General features: G+C 49.0%; 1 protein-coding gene across 1 annotated transcript in view; it reads left to right on the forward strand.

Moving 5' to 3' along the window:
- Positions 1-15,603, forward strand: part of POLA2 (DNA polymerase alpha 2, accessory subunit) — a 36,123-nt gene extending 20,520 nt beyond the window's left edge. The window contains exons 10-18 of the mRNA XM_010363930.2: positions 1,151-1,193; positions 5,667-5,791; positions 7,001-7,039; positions 7,777-7,850; positions 12,125-12,233; positions 12,528-12,634; positions 13,531-13,590; positions 13,854-13,980; positions 15,109-15,603. Coding sequence (XP_010362232.1) covers positions 1,151-1,193; positions 5,667-5,791; positions 7,001-7,039; positions 7,777-7,850; positions 12,125-12,233; positions 12,528-12,634; positions 13,531-13,590; positions 13,854-13,980; positions 15,109-15,258 — 834 coding nt within the window. The 3' untranslated portion in view covers positions 15,259-15,603. The remainder of the gene's footprint in view (positions 1-1,150; positions 1,194-5,666; positions 5,792-7,000; positions 7,040-7,776; positions 7,851-12,124; positions 12,234-12,527; positions 12,635-13,530; positions 13,591-13,853; positions 13,981-15,108) is intronic.
- Positions 15,604-15,948: the final 345 nt, after the last annotated feature.

The following is a 15,948-nucleotide window of genomic DNA, read 5'->3' on the forward strand; positions in this document are numbered from 1 at the left end:
CTCTGCCTTTGTCTACAAAAGCAGCCACAGAGGACTCTTAAACAGATGACTGTGGCTGTGTTCCAATAAAACTTTATTTAAATAGTGGGCTACAGCCAGATTTGTCCCAGAGGCCGTAAGCTTACCTATCCCTGCTCTAGGCAACAATCCTCCAGAGATTTTTATAGAATGCCAGGAAATGTAGCAAGACACCCTTTTCTCCCATCCTTGCCTGGAAGTACACTGATACTTTAGGTACCTGTTTTGCTCCCACTTGTTGCTGGGTGTTTTATGACAATTGAGTAGTGACCTGCCATTACCTGGGTTTCTTTTTTTTTTTTTTTTGGAGACAGAGTCTCTCTCTGTTGCCCAGGCTGGAGTGCAGGGGCCGGATCTCAGCTCACTGCAAGCTCCCCCTCCGGGGTTCACGCCATTCTCCTGCCTCAGCCTCCTGAGTAGCTGGGACTACAGGCGCCCGCCACCTTGCCCATCTAGTTTTTTGTATTTTTTTAGTAGAGACGGGGTTTCACCGTGTTAGCCAGGATGGTCTTGATCTTGTGACCTCGTGATCTGCCCATCTCGGCCTCCCAAAGTGCTGGGATTACAGGCTTGAGCCACCGCGCCCGGCCCATTATCTGGGTTTCTTCGCCCTCTGAGCAGTATAGAAAAACGGGGGGTCCCGGCCGGGCGCGGTAACTCACGCCTGTAAGTCCCAGCACTTTGGGAGGCCAAGGCCGGCAGATCACAAGGTCAGGAAATCGAGACCATCCTGGTTAACACAATGAAACCCCGTCTCTACTAAAAATATAAAAAATAAGCCGGGCATGGCGGCGTGTGCCTGTAGTCCCAGCTACTCGGGAGGCTGAGGCAGGAGAATGGCATGAACCCGGGAGGCAGAGCTTGCAGTGAGCCGAGATGGCGCCACTGCACTGCCGGCCTGGGTGACAGAGCGAGACTCCATTTCATAAAAAAAAAAAAAAAAGAAAAGAAAAATGGCAGGTCCCATCAGATCCAAGGAGCAAGACAGAGGCACATCCTTCCCCTGCCCTCGCTCCTCCCCACTGTCCTCCCATCACACACCTGCACCAAACCCCAACCCGGTGCCCTCCCCTTTCCTTACCAAGGTGATGCCTGGCGCAAGACCTTACTTGAGCTTTTCACCTGTTTTTAGGGTGTGCCACTTCCATTTTATCAGCCCACTGAAGAGGATGGAGGTGAGTTTCGGTTCAAATACTGTTTTTGCAAACAGTGAGGGTGGTAGACATGAGTCCAGGAGTGCAGTTTCCTGAGCCCAAGAAAGCCACAGAAGCTGCTGAAGAGCAATGTGACCAAGCAGTGAGGGTGCCACCATCAGTGAATTCGTAGGTTTTTTGTCACAAGACCCCTGGTCTGAGCCCAGTGAGCATTGGTCATGCTGTCGCCTGAGTTCTGCCTACATGAAGCATGTTGTTTAAAGACTAATGTTTAACAGGTATTTTTGAAGGTTGCCTTGGAAAGGAAAAAGATGTACAATTTCAAGAAGAATTTCTTTACATGCAGTGTGGGCCAGATGCAGTGGCTCACACCTGTATTCCCAACACTTTGGGGGGCCAAGGTGGGAGGATCACCTGAGGCCAGGAGTTGGAGACTAGCCTGGGCAGTATAGGGAGACCCTGTCTCTACTAAAAATTATAAAATTTAGCTGGGCTGGTGGTGCGTGCCTGTAGTCCTAGCTAATCAGAGGGTGAAACAGGAGAATTGCCTAAGCCCAGGAGTTCAAGGTTGCAGTGAGCTATGGTAACACCACTGCACTCTAGCCTGGGTGGACAGAGCAAGACTGGCTCTTAAAAAAAAACTTAAAATTGGCCGGGCGCGGTGGCTCAAGCCTGTAATCCCAGCACTTTGGGAGGCCGAGACGGGCGGATCACGAGGTCAGGAGATCGAGACCATCCTGGCGAACACGGTGAAACCCCGTCTCTACTAAAAAATACAAATAACTAGCCGGGCGAGGTGGCGGGCGCCTGTAGTCCCAGCTACTCGGGAGGCTGAGACAGGAGAATGGCGTAAACCCGGGAGGCGGAGCTTGCAGTGAGCTGAGATCCGGCCACTGCACTCCAGCCTGGGCGACAGAGCGAGACTCCGTCTCAAAAAAAAAAAAAAAAAAAAAAAAAAAAAAAAAAAAAAAAAAAAAAAAAAAACTTAAAATTAATTAATTTTTTGAAAATGTAATGTGGCATCCTGGATTGAATCCTTGAAGAGAAAGGGAACATCAGTGGAACAACTAGCAATGTCTGAGTAAAGCCAGGAATTTACTTTTTTATTTTTCTGGCTCTTAACACTCAACCTCGAAAATCTAGGAATTTGGTTAACAGTGATATACCAGCATTAATGCCTTAATTTTGACAAATGTTCATGGTTACCTAACATGTTAAGATTGGGGGCCCTCTGGTGAAAGACACAGGAACTCTGTACTATCTTAGTAACTTTTCTACAATTCTAAATGTGTTCTAAAGTGAAAACTTAAAAATAATTTCTTTTTGGTTTTTTTTTTTTTTTGAAATGGAGTCTCGCTCTGTCCTCCAGGCTGGAGTGCAGTGGCAAGATCTCGGCTCACTGCAAGCTCTGCCTCCTGGGTTCAAGCGATTCTCCTGCCTTAGCCTCCCAAGTAGCTGGGATTACAGGTATGTGCCACCACGCCTGGCTAATTTTGCATTTTTAGTAGAGATAGGGTTTCTCCATGTTGGTCAGGCTGGTCTCAAACTCCCAACCTCAGGTGATTTGCCCACCTTGGCCTCCCAAAGTGCTGGGATTACAGGCATGAGTTACCACACCCAACTCTCAAGGCATGTTTGTAAGCACAGTGGAGCACTGTTCAGGATTAGCAACCAGATCACTGACACTAGCATGTTGTCAACACCCCATGCATGTAACAGTGGCCAGAGCCATTCTTGGAGATGACCTAGAATCAGGAGTGAAATTTAGGACTTTGTTATATTGCACATTTTATCAGAAAATACAAGTTTGGCCGGGCGTGGTGGCTCACGCTGGGGCAGGAGGATTGCTTGATCACAGGAGTTTGAGACCAGCCTGGGCAACATGGTGAAACCTCATCTCTACAAAAAGTACAAAAAATTGGGCCAGGCGTGGTGGTTCATGCCTGTAATCTCACCACTTTGGGAGGCCGAGGTGGGCAGATGACAAGGTCAGGAGATAGAGACCATTCTGGCCAACAAGCTGAAAGCCCATCTCTGCTAAAAATACAAAAATTAGCTGGGCGTGGCAGCGTGTGCCTATAATCCCAGCTACTCAGGAGGCTGAGACAGGAGAATCACTTGAACCTGGGAGGTAGAGGTTACAGTGAGTGGAGATCGCCACTGAACTCCAGCCTGGCGACAGAGCTAGACTCTCTCTCAAAAAAAAAAATCAGCTGGGTGTGGGCATGGTGGCATGTGCCTATAGTCCCAGCAGCCCAGAAGGCTAAGGTGGGAGGATCACTCTCCTGAGTCCAGGAGGTCAAGGCTGCCTTGAGCCATGATCATACCACCACTGCACTCCAGCCTAGGAGTCAGAGTGAGACCCTATCTCAGAAAAGAAAAAAAAGAAAATACAAATTTATAGGGGCAAGGGTGGCATGCTGGTATTAGGTCAACTTCAGGTAATGAAATCAACCTGGCTGAGATACCAGGAACCTGAGCTGTGTACCAGGGAAGCCTTTAGAAACAGTGTAACAGGTTGTTAATGAACTTTTGTATAAGGAATTAAAGGAGGCACTCATGGAGATACAGAATAAGACATGGCCCTCGCCCTCCAGAGACTCACTGCTTACACTGGGGCTCACATCTCCTGTAGGCTTCTCAGAGCCAAACTTAACTTTGTCCCTACCCCACCACCACATGAAGCCTACTCTTCCCCTTGAATGCTCTGTCAGTTCATGGTATTACTACTGTGATAGACTCAATTATAGCCTCAGGAATCCCTGGAACCTGTGAATATTTTACCTTTTGTCGTAAAGGAGACTTTGCCCGTGTGATTAAGTTAAGGCTGTTGAGATGGGGGATTAGCCTGGATTATCCAGATGGGCCCACTGTAATCACAAGGGTCCTTATAAGAGGAATGGCAAGAGAATCAGAGTCAGAGCTTGGAAATGTTAGGTTGCTGTGATTTGAGGAAGCCAAAAGAAAAATTTTATTTCAAAATAGAGAAATCTTAGGCTTCTGGCTTTGCCGCTGAAGGTGGGGCCATGAACCAGGGGAATGCAGGTGGCCTCTGGAAGCTGGAAAATGCAAGGAAATGGATTCTTCTCTAAGACCTCCAGACAGGAGGAGCTCAGCCCTGCCCACGCCTTCAGTTTAGGATTTTTGACCTCTGGAACTGTAATATAATAAACTCATAGGCTTTTTTTTGAGACAGTCTCACTGGAGTGCAGTAGGCATGAGCTGTGATCACAGCTCACTGCAGCCTCAACCTCCCGGGCTCAAGCAATCCTCCCACTTTGGCTTCCCAAGTAGCTAGGACTATAGGCTCAGGAGGTACGCACCACCCTGTCCAGCTAATTTTTGTATTTTTTGTGGAAACAGGGTTTCACCATATTGCCCAGGTTGGTCTCAACCTCCTGAGCTCAAGGTATCCTCTCGCCTTAGCCTCTCAAAGTGCTGAAATTATAGGTATTGAGCCACCACACCCGGCCAAATTCATGTTGTCTTAAGGCACTAAGTTTGTGAAAATTTTTTGTAGCAACAATAGGAAACTAACACAGCAGCATGTTAAGAAGCCTGGGATCTTTGGATTTTGTTGTTGTAAGCCACAGAAACTGACTCAGACTAACAAGAAAGCAGGAATTTATTAGGGGAGATACAGGTAGCTCACAGACTGGACAAGTGGCTAGAAACCCAGGCTTAGAACCAGGATGAGAGCCCAGGAACTCTAGCATCCAAGTAGCAGGAATTCCCCAGCTGTCTCATCTGGGCACCTCAGCTGGAATAGGGTAGCTCTAAGCTTTTTTCTCTCCTTGGATCGTTCACCTCAAGATTGCACACCCTGGGAGGAGAGTGTGAATGGCCTAAACTGGGTCATGTGCCTGCCCTTGGCTAGAGGAAGACAGAGCACCCGATTTACAGGCCCATGTAGACTGCCTTGTGGAGAGGAGGGCTGATTCTCCAAAAGGAAAGCAGCTGCTGTTAGGAAAAGGGCAAAGCGTGATGGGTGGCCCCTGCACCCCGTCACCCTGGAATCTCCCGTTCCAGTCTCCCGTTCCCCAGCTTGTCTTTCTGGGCTTTTCAGTACCCCACATTCTCCAGCCACACTGGACCACCAGACGTTTCCTAACACTGAGCACACTCAGGTCTCAGTGCTGTCCTGTACCCTGCCTTGCCCTTGATCCCCCAAAATTCTCAAACGTGTTAGCAAATTCCACCTTGGTAAATTCTTTACTGACTGCCACTTTCCTCAAACCTTTCATGTGCACTACTTGTAAAGCTTCTACTGCGTGTTCTAGGTATTCGTGTTCCTGCCTGTCTCTCTGTCTCTACCAGCTAGTGGTGTGTTCTTGGAGGGTGGACATGAAGTCTTCCTTACCTTGGGTCCCCAGAGTTGCACACATAAAGGACTCATTGAGTTGAATCCTGTGGCATTTCCCCTAATTGTCCTTTCTCCTCCCACCATTCTAATACTAGTCCTCTTCTAATCAAGACCTACAACCTCTGTCTTAGACTTTGAGCAAAGCATGGTCCTGGTTGCCTGTGGGCCATACACCACGTCTGACAGCATCACGTATGACCCCCTGCTCGACCTGATTGCTGTCATCAACCATGACCGGCCAGATGTCTGCATCCTGGTAAGACGTACCAGTGGGAAAGCTGAGGAGTCAGCCTTGGAAAATAACTTTAATGCAGTTCTAAATTTTTAGGAAGCATGTCTCCCTCCTTTTGGAAAATATCTTTTCATTCTTAATCTACGTCTTTGGAGAGGTATACATGATCTATGGGCCTTTGCTAGTTTTAAAAGCCCAACTTTGGCTGGGCGCAGTGGCTCACGCCTATAATCCTAACACTTTGGGAGGCCGAGGTGTGTGGATCACTTGAGGGCAGGAGTTCTAAGCCAGCCTGGCCAACATGGTGAAACCCCGTCTCTACTAAAAATACAAAAAAAAAAATTAGCTGGGTGTGGTGACAGGCGCCTGTAATCCCAGCTACTTGGGAGGCTCAGGCAGGAGAATTGCTTGATCCTGGGAGGCAGAGGTTGCAGTGAGCTGAGATTGCACCACTGCCCTCCAGCCTGGGCAACAGAGTGAGACTCCATCTCAAAAAATAAAAATAAAAGGTCAACTTTTTTTTCCCCACCCTTTGTTGATTTTACAGTATTCTTACCTCTTTCTCGTTACTCCAACTTCTGAACTAATCTCTTTTTAAAGCTCAAAATACTACTATTAGTATGGTGGTCAATTTCCCTTGCTAGGTTTAGAAAGTCAGAAAAAAGCCCAGTGTGCTTTTTTTTTTTTTTTTTTTTTTGAGACAGAGTCTCACTCTCACCTAGGCTGGAGTGTGGTGGCACGATCTTGGCTCACTGCAGCCTCCACCTCCTGGGCTCAAGTGATCCTCCCCATCCTCCCTATCTCAATCTTCCGAATAGCTTGGACTACAGGCACACGCCACCATGCCCAACTAATTTTTGTATTTTTTTGTAAAGAGACGGTTTCACCATATTGCCCAGACTGGTCTTGAACTCCTGGGCTCAGGCAATCTGCCCACCTCGGCCTCCCAAAGTGCTGGGATTACAGGCGTAAGCCCAGTGTTATAGTGGGCATTAGTAATGGTTATGGGGCCCTGGGAGCCTCCCTCCATCCGGGGCACACGTGCTTCTGCCTGTGAAGTTGGCTTGGCGCCCCCGCCAGCCCATCTGCTAGCTGTCCCCAGGCTCTACAGGCAGCCTTGGAGGGACAGATGGGCCCTCGGCAGAGGACTTCCGGAAGAGGTGAGCTGAAGTCGTTCACAGACACAGGTGATTCTGATTTGTTCTTTTGGTGTCTTTGTTTCTCCCGTCGCAGTTTGGCCCTTTCCTGGATGCTAAGCATGAACAGGTGGAGGTGAGTGGGCTGGGGTGGGAAGGGGTCCTGGGTACTTGCGTTCAGTCAGGCTCTCAGTTTTCTTTTCATTTTTAAATATTTATCCCACTTTATCCCACATCTATAACAAACACATTAATTCCTGTGGCTAATCAGAAAGTCATTTTAGCAGGGCGCTTTATTAATAAAGATCTGGAATCCGAGAGCTTCCTTTCACCAGAATACAAGGCTGTCTGGAAGCTGGGGGAGGGACATGTAAATCTATCAGTCCTAATGTTCCTTTGTTTGTGATGCCTGGTGCTAAGGCACAAGAGCACTAGCACAAATGCAGGTGTCTGGCAGTCACAGGCTGTCCTGTGAAAGAACCTGTCCTGGCCAATACCCCAAGCTTATAACTCATCTTGCTGTCCTTTGCATAAAACACAAATGGTCCTTCCTGGGACATTTCCATAGCTGAGGTCTGGGACCTCCGATCCTTTGTCTCATCATACTTTACCTTCCACGGAAAATATTTCAAAGCACTCTTTCTTCCTTGTAGTCTCTCTCAGACTGCATTCAAGAGAGTTAATTCCCACATCTCCTCTCTTGCCTTCAACTAGACTTAGCTCCTTAAGAAAAAGACCCCATCTTTCTCATCTTTGCGTCTCCTTCAGCTCCCAGCCCAACAGCTGACATCTATGGGCCACCTAACAATGTTAAACAAGTGAGTAAACACCAAACATCTGCCGTCTAAATTTATCTCCTTTCCTTTCTTGCAGAACTGTCTACTGACAAGTCCATTTGAAGACGTTTTCAAGCAGTGTCTACGTACAATTATTGAAGGCACAAGAAGGTCAGATTTCAAAATACTGGATAGAATCTTAAGCTTCCTAGGTTTCTCCAGAGCTTCCCATTAAGAAACTGAAACCGTTTAAAAGTCATGGCAGCGCCAGGCTCAGTGGATCCACATCTGTAATCCCAGCACTTTGGGAGGCCGAGGCGGGCGCATCACCTGAGGTCAGGAGTTTGAGACCAGCCTGGCCAACATGGCAAAATCCTGTCTACTAAAAATACAAAATCAGCCAGGCATGGTGGTGGGCACCTGTAATCCCAGCTACTGGGGAGGCTGAGGCAGGAGAATCACTTGAACCCGGGAGGCGGAGGTTACAATGAGCCAAGATTGTGCCATTGCATTCCAGCCCAGGCAAAAAGAGCGAAACTCCATCTCAAAAAAAAAAAAAAAAAAAAAGCTGGGCCTGGTGGCTCACGTACTTTGGGAGGCCAAGGTGGGTGGATCACCTGAGGTCAGGAGTTCAAGACCAGCCTGACCAACACAGTGAAACCTCATCTCTACTAAAAATAGAAAATGAGCTGGGCATGGTGGCACATTCCTGTAATCCCAACTACTGGGGAGGCTGAGGCAGGCGAATCACTTGAACCCGGGAGGCAGAGGTTGCAGTGAGCCGAGATTGCACCACTGCACTCCAGCCTGGGCAACAAAAAAAACTTTTCCAAAAAAAAAAAAAAATCATGGCAGTTCCTATTCTATTCTTCCTTTTGCACTACTGAGACCAGCTAGAACCCTTGACCTTCAAGTGCAAGTTAAGAGGCATCTCTGTAAAACACAAAGATGAACATACTTGAAAGGACAAGGCTGCGTCGGCTTTCACTGTCCGGTTGCTCTTTCTCCTCTATACTTAGTTCCTTTCTCCCTTTTGTATAAACTAATATTCCACGGGAATCTTCCCAGGATGGTTTTGAGAAGTGTTTGATGACTTACGCAGTGAAATCCTGTGAGACCCCACACATCTCATTGTGTAAGTGATTGTTTTGGGTGAGCCCAATTTCCTCCCAAGTCAATGCTTCCCCAGGGTGCGTGGGATGCCGCCAGTGGCTACAGCCGGTGATGATAGACACTGTCAGTGAGGGTGGGGCCTTGAATCCTTGCCACAGACCAAACAGAAGGAACTGTGAGAGGTCACAGCAGAGATGAGAGAGCTGTGCAGTTCTCATTTGAGAGGAAAGTCACTGTTCCAGAAGAGGCTAAAGCCGGGAGTGGAAAGTTATTCAGAAATCTGACATCCTCCATTCCTGTCCCTTTCCCCCAGTGCCAGTGTTTGAAAGAAGCTGGTATAGGTGGTAGATCTCCTCACGAGATCTGCATGCCTGTAGCTGAGCTAATAAAATAGAAATGTTCCTGAGGCTAAGCGTTTAAAGACGAGTCTGTCACAAAGGTGGTTTTTAAAATAAGATGTCTAACCTTCCGCCTTTTAGCCATGAGAACTGATCCCAGAGTCAGTAAGTTGTAACACTACCTTCTTGTACTGGTAGTGTGGGCCAGGATGGTAGATGGCACAGCTGGAATAAAGAACATCCCCCAACTCCCAGAATCAGAGACGTGGGTTGTGCCAGTGACAACCATGGCTGGTTCTGCCCTTTCCTCCCTCCCTCCCTCAAACGAAGGTGATGCAGGTGCCTTCCCTCTTCCCCAGATTTGCTGTGATCCTGGTCAAGTTCATCAGGCCTGGAGAGTGGTTAGAACTCCTCAGGAGATAGGCCCCCAAAACACAGGAGCAGGGCTGTGTTCTCCTTTTGTCAGCCCTTGGGGACAGGCAGGGACTGTGTCGTAGTGCCCTAACACTGGCTGGGTGCTTTCAGTTTGAGGTTGGGTTCTGTTTTTGGTTCCTTACCCCATGTGGTATTGTCAGCAGTGATAGAAATAAAGCACAGATAAGGCATTGTTACACTGGGGATGAGAACCCAGCACCACCAGGCACTTTCATCTGTGGCCAGTGTGTGCCACGAGGCAGAGGGAGCTGCCCCACCCTTCTAGAAACAGTATATAAACAGTTCTTGGGCAGAGAATTTCTTTGTATTTCTGAGAGGTCAGAAATGCAGAGCATTAAGCTGAGTCATCATGTAAAAGCCAGAGCCAGGCTAAGCACAGGGGCTCACGCCTGTAATCCCAGCACTTTGGGAGACTGAGGCAGACAGATCACTTGAGGTCAGGAGTTCGAGACCAACCTGGCCAATATGGCAAAACCCCATCTCTATTAAAGATACAAAAATTAGCCAGGCGTGGCAGTGGGTGCTTGTAGTCTCAGCTACTCGGGAGACTGAGGCAGAATTGCTTGAACCCAGGAAGTGGAGGTTGCAGTGAGCTGAGATTGCGCCACTGCACTCCAGCCTGGATGACAGAGCAAGACTCCATCTCAAAAAAAAAAGAAAAAAAAGAGCCAGTGAGAAAGCACCTCAGAGGAAGCAAGCAGAGCCCGCGGTTCTCATCCTGTTTGCGGGAGCAGCTGGAGGACCCTCCCCCTGTGACGTATGAGGTTGTGCAATGCTGAGCATAGTTGGGATTTTTTTCTGATCCCTCCTTCTATAGCCGGTTTCTAACCATGAGCAGGAAGGCTATTTCCTCCTTAACTATTGCCCTTCCAAAGCCTACTGAAACAGGACAATTTTGTCCCTTGAGAGCAGCCAGCTGCCCCTCAGTTCATTGTGTTCATCACAGATGTCAAGCCCTTGAGATGTGGAACACAGATTGTCTCATTCAAGTTACCCCGTGGCTTGTTTACCAGACCCTGGCACCCAAATGGTGGACGGTGAACTGGATCATCCTAGTGAGCTTCTCAGTGTCGAAGGGACAATAATGGATATGCAACACCTTTGGTCTCAGGATTCTGACTTTCTGTTGTAGAAGTCTCAGTCCGCACTCTGACAGGACACCGCAGTGATAAGGGTGACAGCTGTCACCAGCACCTTTATCACATGTCAAAGTGTACGTATGCCTGAGAAGTCCACACATTTTAAGCAGGAGACAGAGATGGAAGTGAGAGCTATTGGTGGATTTTAAACATGCCCGCAAAGTAACACTTTATGCCTATTTGATTTATAAATGGCCCCTCTGCCAAGGTCAGCAAAGGGAACCAAGGAAACGGGACTTTCTTTCTTTTTTGTGTGGCTGGGAAAAATAAATAGTTGGCCTGCAGAGTTACAACTTTCTTCTTCACTTGTATGTTGTAACCCTAGAGATTCTCCTGCTCCATCAAAGGAAACATCTGCTGTCATCTGTGCTTTTACTGTTGCTGTTAAATATTTCTTTCATTTTCATAAGATAACCTGCTGAGAAATAGAAAGTCAGGGCATTACTTCCATGTGTGAGAGGGGAGGGATGCGATGGCTCAGGGAGAGGCCGCTTGGGCTTTTCCGCCTCCCGCTGGAAATGTCTGTGTCTTGGTTGTCCAGTAATTATGGCCCAGTGTTCAGTCAGTCAGAGGGTTTCAGCTGGATCTTCTAAATACGAAGGCAGGCCAGGCGTGGTGGCTGACGCGTGTAATCCCAATACTTTGGGAGGCCAAGGTAGGTGGATCACTTGAGGCCAGGAGTTTGAGACCAGCTTGGCCAACCCTGTCTCTACTAAAAATACAAAATTAGCTGGGTGTGGTGGTGTGCACCTGTAGTTCCTGCTACTCGGGAGGCTAAGATACAAGTATCACTTGAACGCAGGAAATGTAGGTTGCAGTGAGCCCACATCATGCCACTGCACTCTGGCCTGGGTGACAGAGTGAGGCTCTGTCTCAAAAAGAAAACAAAACAACAGCAGTCTCAGGGTCTTTTTGGTATACTGCCTTCTCCCTAGGAAAGATGCCCCAGCTCCGTGCACTCTGCCAAGGTGTGGCAGGGACACTGTTTAATGCCTGCAAGCTACGCTTGCTTAGAAGGTGTAATGAGTCCAAGCTGTGGTTTAAACTCTGGCTCTGAGGCTGTGATTCTTTATTCGCATCCTTGTCTTTCTAGATTTTCTAGATCTCCATTTCTTTGCCCCTTTTTCTGCCAAACAATAGTCTCCATCCTCTCAGGAGAAAGCCACACAGAGCAACAAGAAAGTGTCCCAGGCAATCGGAGCCTCTCCAGATGGATGTGTGTGAAGTAGAACAAATTGTCCTTCACTCCCAGTGTCCCATGGGAAACAGCATCTCTGTTCATAACAGAGTGCATTTCTGAGCTGCCTGCCTGGAAGTGGGCTCTGCCTCCAGCCCTGAGGCATCCCGCCTGTTGCGCAGCTGTTATAACTCAACCGCACTCACTTTTCTCCCTCTTCTGTTTGCTCTTTTTCCATACTAGCTCCGGCTCCCACCTTGTCTTTGTCCCATCGTTGAGAGATGTGCACCATGAGCCTGTGTACCCCCAGCCACCTTTCAGCTACTCTGATCTGTCTCGAGAGGACAAAAAGGTAGCAGCACCCACTCCTTGACCAGCAGGCAGCCAGAATCCAGCATGCCTCTGTCACTGGCTTTGGCCCTGACCCTGAAGGGGAGGGTGGAGAGGCCTCTGTAGAGCATGCATACAGCCTGAATCTTAAACTCTTTTTTTTTTTTAAACAAGCAAATGTGTCTATAAGTTTGATGTATGTTGGTTTGGTCCCCTTTTCTGTGGTCTCCCCAGCCCTCAGACAACCCCCACTTTCATGGGAAGATGTTTCTAGCTTTGGCGTACAAATGTTTGTTCCAATCCATTCTCATTTTAGCAAGTACAGTTTGTGTCCGAGCCCTGCAGCCTCTCCATAAATGGAGTGATCTTTGGCCTGACGTCTACGGATCTGCTGTTCCACCTGGGGGCCGAGGAGATCAGTAGGTAAGAAGTGTGTTCCAGGCCCCAGGCAGGATGACTGGCTTTCTGGTCCCAGCCCGTTCTGCAGCCAAGAAAATCAAGGGGCTGCTTGACAGTCTTGACCAGAGAGTCCTGAAAGCAGCAAGCTGTGCCCGACCCTCTGGCCATCTGAGTTTCTCTGTACCCAAGGGGAGGGGTTGGTTGGATGCATTAGTTTCTGTTACCACCTCTCTAAACTGCATTTGAGACCCCAAAGAACCACGTCCATTCTGTCTTTGCACTTAAAGGCATCGAAATTCATCTACATTTTCCATTTTCTTTTCCGCCCCTCTTTTTTTCATTTCCCAAATTTGTGACCTGAACACAAATGTGGACATCCTGTTTGTGGAGGATAAACTGGGAATTTTCTCTGAAGGGTTTTCTTCGTTACCAGTACAACATCCAGCTCTGCAGACAACCAGGCCCTGCGAAATTTGTTGAGTTGATATTGGGCAGCTCCGTTCTGCCGTCATCCTTGATGGGAAGGGGCGTGTGAAGCGACTCTCGTGTGGAGCAAGACGGGTGTGGCTCTCTGGCTGAGGTTTGAGATCGAATCAGCCTGGCTATACGCCCGCCTCACAATGGTGCCAACTTTGCATCCTCTTGCACAGCACGGTGCTGGCTAATGGCCCTCCTTGATCTTGATTACGAGGGATTCCTGTGCTTTCCCTTCTCAACCCAGTGTCCTGTGTCCCTCCTCATGTGGGGACAGACCAAGCTCCTTGTGGGTGGGTCTTTAAACTTCCCCAGATGCATCCTCCTCTTGTCACTGGGCCTTGGCCATTTAGCTTCTCTCTGGTTTATTAAATTCTCCAGTCCTCCCTGAAGAGAAATGGGCTGAAAAACAGGGTTCTGTGTTCGTGCTTTCTTTTCTTTCCCAGTTCTTCTGGAACTTCAGACAGATTCAGCCGAATACTCAAGCACATCCTGACCCAGAGGAGGTGAGCTTGCCACTGGGACCCCTGACTGTGGAGAGAGTGCCTTGGGGTCATGGAGCTATGACAAGCATGACTGTAAGAGCCTTCACCAGGCTACCAGCAGGGAACTTTACCCTGTGATGACAAGCCTGCATTCTGCCCGCACACACAGAGAAAAAGTCAGTCTGTGGACGCCGGCAGCACGGAAGCCAGTACCTAGGGGGAGTCTGTCTGAAAAGGGGCCCCCCTGGTCTGCTACCGCTGACCATTTCTCTCTGTCTCTGTAGCTACTACCCACTCTACCCACCCCAAGAAGACATGGCTATTGACTATGAGACGTTCTATGTCTACGCACAGCTGCCTGTCACCCCAGATGTCCTCATCATCCCGTCAGAGCTGAGGTACTTCGTGAAGGTAGGTTTGAACTCTGCTTTTTCCCAGAAACACCAGAACCCAGTCTTTGACTTTCCCCTCTAGACCACCTGGCACTCACCCGCTGTGGGTCTGCTGATGGGGATGGGGCCTCTAGTACCCGGCCCTGTGGCCTTGTTTCTGTGGGGAGGTGGTGGAACCAGAAAACAAACAACTCTGTCAGTAAAATGCTTGAGTCAACAGTGTCCCATCCTCCCTCCCCAAGAGAACAGGAGCCCAGGTGACTAGGAAGGCCCTCAACTGAGGGCTTTCACCAGGCCACATCAAGGTAACCTGGGGAAGATTTCAGTGTACACTTGCCTGTCCTGTGCCTCCCAAATTCTGATACGACCTCCAAGTGGGTTCAGCTGGGAATACCTTGAAGAAGCTATCGGGTCATTCTGATCTCTGCCACCCTTCACCCTGCCTGCCTTGGAGTTAGGTCCCTTATAGGGAATCTGCCCAGACCAGTCCCACTGTTGCCAAACGAGAGCTAGTTCAACCTCAAGGGGTTAAAAAAGAAAAAAAAAAAGTTTTTCACATGGGAAAGCAGTAAACAGCTAGATCAGGTTTGTCTCCAAGTTTGGGAGCTGATTGTCATTCTGCCAAGTCACCTCATTCTTCTGTTTGAAATACTTAAAAGGAATTCAAAGCTTTCTAGTAACAAGTTAACATATGTGACGGAGGCTGGGTGCAGTGGTTGACAATTGTAATCCCAGCACTTTGGGAGGCCAAAGTGGATGGATCACCTGAGGTCAGGAGTCGTAAGACCAGCCTGGCCAACATGGTAAAACCCCATCTCTACTACAAATACAAAAATTAGCCAGGCATGGTGGTGTGCGCCTGTAATCCCAGCTACCTGGGAGGCTGAGGCAGGAGAATCGCTGGAACCCGGGAGGTGGAGGCTGCAGTGAGCTGAGATCTTGCCACTGCACTCCAGCCTGGGCCACAGAGCGAGACTCTGTCTCAAAAAAAAAAAAAAGACTGAAAATGTGTCTGGTTGTTTGGCTGCCTTCATTTCCATTTTGTAAAACCCTCTTTGGGGTCCAGCCATCTGATGTCACTTCTTTTTCACATTGGTTCCCAGTTAGTTAAGGCCTCCAAACCTGTCTCCCCTTCTCTCCTCCCCAGGATGTCCTCGGCTGTGTCTGTGTGAACCCCGGGCGCCTTACCAAAGGGCAGGTGGGAGGCACCTTCGCCCGACTCTACCTCAGGAGGCCAGTTGTGGACGGAGTGGAGAGGCAGAGTCCGTGCGTTGCCGCGCAGGTTGTCAGGATCTGAGGCTTCTGTCCTCTGCTGTGTGGGCCCTTAAAGTCTTAGCCAAGAGCCAAGACGTAGCCCTGTGACAAGGTGAACAGTTGGGTAGGAAAGGAGAGAGGAGCCAGCCAGGGAGGGGCAGCTGCAGGGACCAGGCCCAGCAGGGAGGGCTCGTGCAGCCGGGCCTGCCTGTGAGTGGAGCCTCTCCTGGAAGGAGGCTATTGCTTCTCAGTCTAGGCTCCATGTACAGAAGTAAGCCAGCTGTGGATCCCGCCCACTCAGAAAAGGCGAGAAGGCTTTGTGATTTTCTGCATGTATCAAACACAGAAACAACTTTTGGAGAAATTAAATTCTGAGTGTGACTTCTGAGTTTGACCTTTCTTCTATTTTCTTTATCCTGGTAGTAGACAGAGAATGTTGCCTATTTGACCTATGACCAGAGAAGGCAGAGTGTCGGTCACACTGGGTTTCTGTCCAGCCCTAGTCTTGTCCAGTGGGTAACTCTCAGCCCCACCCCTCATCCCCCAAAGGCCCCAGCGACCTCTGCTGCAGAGGTGCACTGGGCGGGCCCTAGAGCTGAGCTGCAGAGCAAGCAGCTGGCCGCATGCCTGGGCCTCCCTGTGCGGTTCCTCACATGCATGCTGTGGTCCCAGCCTGACCTTTCCATCTGGAGGGGGTGGCCTTGCCGGGCTGTTCCAAAGCTGGAGTCTTGGT

The sequence above is a fragment of the Rhinopithecus roxellana genome, chromosome 15 (genome assembly GCF_007565055.1).
Source record: "Rhinopithecus roxellana isolate Shanxi Qingling chromosome 15, ASM756505v1, whole genome shotgun sequence".
NCBI classification, from domain to species: domain Eukaryota; kingdom Metazoa; phylum Chordata; class Mammalia; order Primates; family Cercopithecidae; genus Rhinopithecus; species Rhinopithecus roxellana.